This window comes from Hippocampus zosterae, chromosome 1, assembly GCF_025434085.1.
Source record: "Hippocampus zosterae strain Florida chromosome 1, ASM2543408v3, whole genome shotgun sequence".
In the NCBI taxonomy this organism is placed as follows: domain Eukaryota; kingdom Metazoa; phylum Chordata; class Actinopteri; order Syngnathiformes; family Syngnathidae; genus Hippocampus; species Hippocampus zosterae.
The window spans coordinates 19,863,031-19,872,262 of record NC_067451.1 but is presented as its reverse complement, the minus strand read 5'-3'; the positions used below and the strand labels follow the sequence as shown (position 1 = coordinate 19,872,262).

Here is a 9,232-nt window from a genome sequence, read left to right as displayed (position 1 = left end):
ACATTCAACCCAGGGCTAAAAAGACAGATTCGAAATCTTATTTGACTTTTTATTTCTTCAGACTTTGAAATTGTAGTCATAACATTACAGTGATGAGAAAAACAGTATTAGGAGGGCTAAAATGTCTGCAAGCGTAACAATACGCCGTGTCCATCTGTTGGGAATTGTACTGTCAAGGCCAGATTTGGACAGTCAGCTAAACTCATCTTCTACACCACGACTCTGAAGACGTTATTCTTAGTCCACAGGTTTAATGATGGAGAAAAAGGTGAAACTGTAACATAAAATTCAAGGCAATATTACTTTGAATTCACAACCAACGGAATAAAATAACATTACCTGAATCGCGAGATTAGCGAGACGTCATGGTGCTAACAGAATTAGTGAGCGCTAGCTCAAATCCTAACATGTTCTTTTTTCACATTGTTAAGCAGCATTTCTAACACAAAGTTCCACAGAACTGTTCACCAATAACAAAACAAACTTGTACATGCCCACGATGCTACCAGAGGCGTGAGATGTATGTGGATTGTGCTGGATTAAACTTGACTACCATTAGTGATGTGTCGTTCTTTGAAGTGAACGATGGGAGCCGGCTCCCACCTCATTGGGAGCCGACTCCTCATTAGGGAGCCGGAAGGGGAGGGTTACACACGCACGCACGCGCGCACGCACGCGCGCGCTGCAGTTTAGAGAAGGGGGAGGTGTTAGAGAAGAGACACACACAGCAGCACACTGAGCAGCACGCGAACAAGACAGACGAGGAGACGAGAGAGCTAGTTAGTGAAAAAAAACAACACGGTGGAAAGTGGAAAGGTGAGAAAATGGATAGGAAACGCAGTGAAATATGGACTCATTTCAATTTAATTGATAGTTCAAAGGCAGCGTGTAGACTGTGCAAGGTTAAAATATCCCATAGATCAGGCTCCACAAATAACCTGCACAGGCACATCAGAAATATCCACCCATCAGTACAATTTGAAGAGAAAAGACAAGCAAGGGAACCAGCTATTAATGAAGGTGCTAGTGTGTCTGCAACTGTTGCTGCTACTGCGATGTCACAACTGCCTAGATGTACAACCCAGAGCTCTATGAGCCACTTTATGCAAAAAGCTATAAAACCAGCAAAACAGAACACAATTGATGAGGAACTGGGTAAAATGATTGCAAGGGATTTTCATCCATTTTGTGTTGGCTGTGTGTTGTCGCAACATCTGTCCCCTCAGAGAGAATCTTCTCCAAAACAGGGCAAATATTAACAGCGAGGAGAAAGAGGATCAACCTCTCAAAGCTGAGGCACTTGGTTTTTCTTCATGCCAATCTTCGCTAAAGACAAGCTAAAACCTTTACCTGGATGCTGCTTTTTTCCTTTTTGTTTTACAAATTTTAATTTATAATTTGTTGTGTGGTATTCAACGCTTACTTATGTTGTTTTACTGTAAATAGTTAAAACCTTATAAATATACACATTCAGAGATTGGAACTTTTTGACGACCTTGTTTTGAGATGGGTCTTTGTACTTTGTTTTTATTTTTGTAGCACTCCATGTTGAGTATACAATACAATACATGCTGATTTATATAGCGCTTTCACAACAGCGGCAGCTGTAACAAAGCGCTTAAGAAACAGGAGGTTCAAAAGAATATAAATAAAGTCATATAAATAATAAATAGTTGATATAATGTCTATTTTTGGCATTAGTACTTCATTTTACACCTAATATTACGTTATTTTTGGTATTAAATTAATTTAAGCAACAAAAAAAACTGAGGAGCCATTTGGGAGCCGAAAGAGCCGGCTCTTTTTAGGGAGCCGATCCAAAAGAGCCGGCTCTCTAAAAGGAGCCGGAATTCCCATCACTAACTACCATACGTTTCTATTGGTGGCGATCTATCGCTTTACTTCTTGCTTCCGCGTACGCGATGCCGCTTTCGTGACGTTACATCCGGTTGTGAACTACGCTGCTTACAATGAATCAATAAAGTTAAAAAAATGCTCTTAACTATGCATAGACATATTAACGTTACTTCAGTGTAACTTAAATACAACACTCAAATTTAGATTAACTGTTAGTTGGGGACAGAACAAGAATATTCAAGCCAGGGGATGATATGGTACCAGCCTGCCGGCGACAAAAATTGCAAATACACTGAGGCTAGATGTTTTACGTGCATATAATTATCCAAATTTTAAAAGGCAATGTCTTATATATTGATCCTGTTAAATAAAAATTAAAATAAAAAGGGGGACTAAAAAAGTTACACACACACACTCACACATTTCCTTCTCTGCAGACTGCTTCTCATTTTCCCGCTCATTTTTAAGTATTTAGTTCAAAGCACAGTGAAGCTGCGGGAATGAATGAGTAGAGAGTCGCAACCAGTATTAAGAAGCTGATTCGGAACAAAATGTTGAGCGTGTTGTAGCGCATATTTAATCAATGACATGTACATACAATTGTATGTACACACATATATTTGATCACTTTTTTTTTTTTTTTTACATTTTTCGGGAAGCCGAGCTTCCCTTGCAGTTTTAGAGCAATCACCTCTGGTCATGAAATAAAGGGATAAAGAGTCAAAGTAAAAAGTCTAAAGAAAATTAAGAAATACTCACTTCCCACCACCTTTCCACCACAATGATGCTGTATTGTTAGATAACATAAAAAGGAAGAAGCCAAACATTGTCTTCTGCTCCCTTTCTTGGCTCTTCCTTCGGCGAGTGCCATCCCTCCTCCTCTCACCAAGGAGGCTGACGTCTGACAGCGGCCACAGCTCTGCCTACGCTGCCTGGTGGGCGACGAAGCCGCCGCCAAGTATAAATAATGCTTGCGGGGACTCCCAAGTTTCATTCACTCCCCTGTGAAGCCACAGCGACTGAGTCCCCGGAGCCGAACGTCAGCAGAGATAGCAGCAAGCAGGCACGTCGTCGCCGCGCAGGCTAACTCGCTTTCGATTTTACTCACCATGGAGACTCGCTGGACCAAGAGGAGCTCTTTAACGGCCCACAACTTCAAAAGTGAGTTGCCGTGAACTCAACATGTTTGTATTGCCTTGCAATAGATGAAACATAAAAATGCATTTTTTATTTGAGTATTTTTTAGTACTTTGTCGGGTGAGAATGTGAATAGCTGGAAACGTTCACGAATTAGGGGGAAAAGTGACTTTGTTTGTTTGTTTGTTTATTGAACATATAAACAGATAATGGAAACTACCAAATTGAAAGTTGACTCTTGGACAACTCGGTTTTACCATAATTCCGACTACAACAAACCAATTGTATGTTGATTTTATACAATACAATACAATACAATACAATACAATACAATACAATACAATACAATACAATACAATACAATACAATACATGCTGATTTATATAGCGCTTTCACAACAGCGGCAGCTGTAACAAAGCGCTTTACAAAACAGTTAACATAAAGTAAAATAATAAACACAACACATAAGATAAAACACGGACAGTCGTGCAGTCCTAACCACTTTTCCGTCACACGCTTTGTTGTTTGAAGCAGTTTGAGATGAAAGAGGAGAGAATCAAAGTGTCCTTTAACCAGTGGATCAGAGACGTCATGCTCAAAATGTGCACACGTCGGCTACAAGCTAAGTTTCAAAGTCAACAAGAAGCTGTAGCATCCATTGACGAAAAAAGAGATTGGTTCACTTAAGATTCATACAGACTACTCAAGTGAAGTGGGAATTCAGCAACGTTACAAATGCATGCAATACAGTTTATTATGGAGATTCAATGACCTGCAATGGGTTAGAAGACGAAGAAAAAAAAAACAGAACCCAGGCTGGCAAGAAGATGCTTTGTAGGTATTTTTGGATTGGGAGTGGGTGCATTTTTTAAATTTTAATAATCAGTTGGATCACAGGGACTAATATTTCATTGCCAACTTATTGTTCTTCAATAAAATACTTTAAAACTTAAATTTCTACTTACAAATAAATCTGCTGAAATATACTTTCTTGCATGGGTATCTTCCTACGACAAAAGAGAAAGTTCATGTTTTTTTTTGTTTTTTTTCTCAGAATTTTTCCGTTTAACATCCATTCATCCATCCATTATCTGAGCCAAGCTGGACCCAATTTCAGCTGACTTTCACACCATGAACTGGCTTCAATTGCGATTGGCTTGTCTTGAAGCCTTGCGATTCACGCTCAGGTCAACCATTCACACTCCCGGTCACACTTATGGACAATTTAGAGTGCTCCAGTCACTTAATTTGCATGTTTTTGGAATGTGGAAGGAAACCGGCGTTTCAGGAGAAAAAACACACAGGCACGAGAACAATGCCAACTTCACACTGTTCTTCTACATTCACAACATGGTCACATGGTGCATTTCCACAATACACTGATCTCCAATAGAAGAGTTGATCAAAACGATGTACTAAACAAATAAGGACATTTCTAAGTGACCCAAATCTTTTGAGGATGAGTGTATATTGTTGATTTAGTATATGAGTACATATGGTTCACATTTTGGATCTCACATAGTGCCGGGTTATCTAGTTATTGCTTTTGAGTTTTTTTTTTTCATTTATTTATTTTTTTAATTTGTCCAATTCCTCCATAAATCATTTAAAAACTGGATGTTTATGCAATCATGATTTGCCATGCGGTAAATAAGACTTACCAATATTTTGGATTGGTGTCTTCTTCCATTTGAAATCCCAATCTCGTGTTCTCGTGACGGTCCAGCGTAGATCAGGGTTAAACTTGAGAGAGGTCAAGGGGTGAGTCACTGGAAAATCGTGCGTCCAACAGATGAATGGGATGTTCATCATCATTTAATGACTCAAATTTACCAGCGTCGTTTTTTTTTTGTGTGCCGTCATCCGAGCTTTAGAGGCACAGGGAAGTAACTGAAGCCGGAGTGAAATTGATCTCAGTCTAAGTACGGTACTGCTTTTACATGTGCCTTCTGCTTAGCAAACTCCTCAATGGAAAGGCTCGTTTTCCAGGACATCTGTACAGTATTGTAAACTCAGTGGGTTCATTAATGTTTTCCTTTTTTGTTGATTTCCATATGAATGGATTCTTTTTAAAAAATGTTTTTTATTGATTGTTCACTCTGTGCCACTCATGTTTAGAGTTATGTCACTCTGACATTGGAGACAGGACACCCAATGTTAAGTGATCCAGTAGATATGAATGGTTGAATGATTTCTGACATCTGCCCAAGTCTCAGAAAACCAGTCACAAATAATTTTGCGCAGAAAAACAATCAGTAGCTATAAAAGGCTGCAAAGAAAACAGTAGGCGAGGCCAAGAGCTATAATCAAAACCTCTTTCTAAATGTATCTTAAGCTGATGTCCACCTTTTCTAAACAAGCTCTGAATCCTGCATCTATTGACCTGTGTGTTTGTTGATTATTTCTGTTTTTGTTTTTACCACTTCTGTCCTAGGTGGATTGTCTCTGTGGCTGATCTTGTGGCTGGTGGTGGTGAAGCCCAGCAGTGTGGCTGCATGCCCCAGGCTTTGTGTGTGTTACCCTACACCCATGACAGTCAGCTGCCAGTCCCAGAACCTCACCATGGTTCCGACCGGCGTCCCCTACGACTCACAACGTGTGTTCCTGCAAAACAATCGTATCACAGAGCTCCGTGCGGATTCTTTTGGCTTTGAAACACAGGTAAAAAGTGTGTTTACTTTAATTGAGGTGTTTGATGGATAACTCAGAACACCCCCCACCCCCAACACTACCACCCAAACCCCTATTCTTCGACACAGGTGCTTTGGCTCTATGGCAATAACATCACATGGATTGAAGCTGGGGCCTTTAGTGACCTCAGGGTGCTAGAGGAGTTGGACCTGGGCGACAACCCTACACTGAGGCGCCTAGAAGGTGGAGCTTTCAGAGGGTTGGAGAAGCTGCAGAGTCTTCACATGCACCGATGCAAGATTGCCATGCTACCCCATGACCTCTTTCACAAATTGTACAGTCTGCAGTTTCTCTACTTGCAGGTGAAGTTTGCATAAATACACATTGAACAAGGTACCGGTACATGGTTAAGCTGTCGTACTGAAAACATTCTCCAATTTGGTCCACAGTGGATAAATTCAATATAAGCAAGGATATTTCCTCATAAATACCTGGACTTTATCAAAGGGGTAGCTGAAATTGAACCAGCAAACCATTACTTGGCTGCTGCGATACCCCGAACTAAGCCTTGCTGCTACCTTCGCAATAAAGCAGATTTTTGGCTGCATTCTTTATGTTCAGATATCCATTGCTCGAAGGAAAACAACCCTCACACATATTATTCTGTAGATGCTAATTAGCATCTACAGAATAATAGATGTTAATTAGCAATTTGCATTTACCATTAACTCATTCAGTACCAGCCAATTCTAGACCAAGTCTGAAAAGACGTTTAAAAACGTCTTTGGGAGTGAATGAGTTATAGGCTAGCATTGGTAGCGGTTGCTATGTGGTTGTTTTAAATGTATCTGTGATTCTCTTGTTTTATCGTGAGTTAACAGTCACCTCTAGCCAAGAATGACGTTAACAGCTTAAACCTATTTTTTTAAGAATATTTGCTAATTCTCAAATTTGCACTCATGAGTCAAAGCAAATTCTGTTCAAACTCGATGATCCAAATCTCAATTACTCGTTTTGTAATATGATGTTTTGACATTGTTGCAGGAGAATCAGCTCCATTTTCTCCAGGATGACCTGTTCTCAGATCTGGTCAACCTCACCCACCTCTTCCTCCACGGCAACCGCATTCGTGTCCTTTCTGAGAATGTGTTCCGAGGCTTGGTCAATCTGGACCGCCTCCTTCTTCACGACAATCGAATCAGGCAGGTCAACCGTCGCGCTTTCCGCGACCTGGGCCGCCTTTCCATTCTTTACCTGTTCAACAACTCCCTTGCTGAGCTCCCAGGCCAAGCTATGAAAGACACCCAGGGCATTAACTTCCTCCGACTCAATGGCAACCCTTGGTCCTGCGGTTGTGAGGCCCGCACATTGTGGGAGTGGTTCCGCAAAGCCCGCATTTCCTGTTCTGAGCTCATATGCTCATCACCGTCCCAGCGTCGCGGCCAAGATCTCAGATTCCTCCGAGAGCTCGACTTTGCCCTCTGCCCAATGCCTGACCCAGGATCCCTGGCCGGAAGCACGACGACCACCTTTAGCACCAAGACACGCTGGTGGTTCTCCAAGAACAAGCCCGTTTCTTCCTCCAAGGTCAATAATCAGAAGACCGCAGAGACAGGAAAGACATTCCCTGTAGGGAAGCCACAGTACTTCCCCAAAACCCACTTCAACTCATTTCCTCCCAAGTATGAACTATCAGATGACGAAGTGGCTCTCCCAAAGCTCGACCCAGAAGAGTACTGGGACAACTATGGCAACGAAGATGCTGCCATCCGCTGCTTTGAGCCCGAGTGTTCCCCAGGGTATGACAATTCAGCTTTTACATCCTCATTCTCATCCATTGCCACAAGTCCAGCCCTCCCCCACCGCCTCTACATCTGTGTAGTTGCTTTCTGCCTTCATTTACTTTTTGGCTGAATCCACCATTCGTTCAGCCTTTCTCTCATTCCTCCGTCCTGCTCTTTTCAACTAAAAACAAAAGCCAGGGATCTTGATCACTTTCAATCACTTCCTTGACCCACAAGTAGGGGGCGTTACACAATGACAGGAAATGGACAAGGGAGTAAAAATGTGTTTTCAGAAGCAGATAGTCTGCCAGTTGAGGCAATACAAGGCTAAGCATTATTGTTAAATTGTCTGCTGCTTACCAGCATATGTGGCCTTGACAATAACAGGGGTCACATCGTGGAGACTGTGATAGGTGTCGGAACAGCACCCGTCGATAGACAACGCACTGTAGGGTGTAGGAGCATGTAATTTGTTTTGCTCATGTTGCAGCAAACTATGCAGCAATTCCACCTTTTTGTCTAGAGGTATTTTCTACACGAACTCCTAACAGCATCTGTACTGCTGCTTTCATTTACATCACCAATGAAGACAAAATCCTTTTAAGCACCTGGCTTTGCAAGACATGAAAATCAAAGAAAAATTATTCATAGAAGGTACATGCCAATAATTTGGTTTCAATACCGTGTTTCTTCTCAGATCACAGAGGAGAAGGAGAGACAGAGAATGTCATTGCAAAATAAAATGAAAATGAGAAGTGTCGAGTCGCTGAGAAAAAGTGATTGGCCAAGTGCAGTATTTGCAGCCAAGAGTGACTCTCTTCTCTGAGATTCCTAGTGTTGTGTTATCCCAGCGATGCCAGCAGCATAGCCGCCCACACGTGTCCACGCAGCTTGAAACACCTCAAGGAACTTCAAACATGCATCACACAACATACGTCAGGTGTCATATGCTTCTCTGCACTTCCTCTGCACTACTTTTCCCTTTTCACTCAGTTGCATTTAGTAATGGACACAAAAACTAAATTGGCTGGTTAAGTCAAACAAAATAAAATCAAAAATGTTTTTTTATTTTTGGTTGGTTGTTTTTTGCATTAGATTATTAGCAATTTGCATTGATCATGAAAAGAATAAGTAGATTTTTATGTTGAGCATATGTTGTGTGTCTGAAAATCTTGAGCAGGAAAAATAATTTCCAGATATTCTACAGATTTGCTGCAGTAGCCTATTTACAATACAATACAATGCATCCTCATTTTTATTTTTATTTATGTATGTATGTATGTATGTATGTATGTATTTATTTATTTATTTAGACATGCCAACAGCTACAGCTACCTTATTGAATTAGCTTTTAGATAGCATGAAACAAACTTTTGTAAGCTGCAGTACTCACTGAAGCCTTAATCACTGTATAATGTATTGTAAGGTTTTTACCAAACTGCTTTTGCATTTGATCTGATAACTCACCAAACGCTGTGGTTTTTCAAATGAAAGCTGGTATAAACAGGTTTTTTTTGGTTTGTTTTTTTTGCATTTTCTTCTTCTTTTTTGAATAAAGAAATGATCAGACATAAGTGAGTGCCAGTTCCTTGGTTTCATTGCATTAAGTGGCTGAGTGTGGTTCTAAAGGAATTATACGTCTGGAACAAACATTCGGATCAGGTCGTGTCCACTTCATTAAAAACAATATTACATCAACATTTACAACAAAAAAGGACTTTGAAATAAATCTCGATGTTGATGTCACTTATGAAGTTGTGAGAAACAAGTTTTGGCATTAAAAGATTACAGATTTGAAGTGAATCACTCTCCTTAATGCTTGT

At 40.6% G+C, this 9,232-nt stretch overlaps 1 protein-coding gene across 3 annotated transcripts; it reads left to right on the top strand.

The window, feature by feature from the left end:
* The first annotated feature begins 2,524 nt into the window (after positions 1-2,524).
* rtn4rl2b (reticulon 4 receptor-like 2b) lies at positions 2,525-8,467 on the top strand. 3 transcript variants are annotated; one of them, XM_052069349.1, is made up of 5 exons: positions 2,525-2,792; positions 2,874-3,018; positions 5,429-5,655; positions 5,754-5,987; positions 6,670-8,467. In XM_052069349.1, the coding sequence occupies exons 2-5, from the start codon at positions 2,967-2,969 to the stop codon at positions 7,537-7,539; spliced, it is 1,383 nt and encodes a 460-aa protein (XP_051925309.1). In that variant the 5' UTR covers positions 2,525-2,792; positions 2,874-2,966; the 3' UTR covers positions 7,540-8,467. The 3 variants fall into 3 exon arrangements, with proteins under 3 accessions (XP_051925309.1, XP_051925299.1, XP_051925289.1); XM_052069339.1 differs by having other exon boundaries at positions 2,868-3,018; XM_052069329.1 differs by lacking the exon at positions 2,525-2,792 and adding an exon at positions 3,683-3,828 and having other exon boundaries at positions 2,875-3,018.
* The last annotated feature ends 765 nt before the right edge of the window (positions 8,468-9,232 follow it).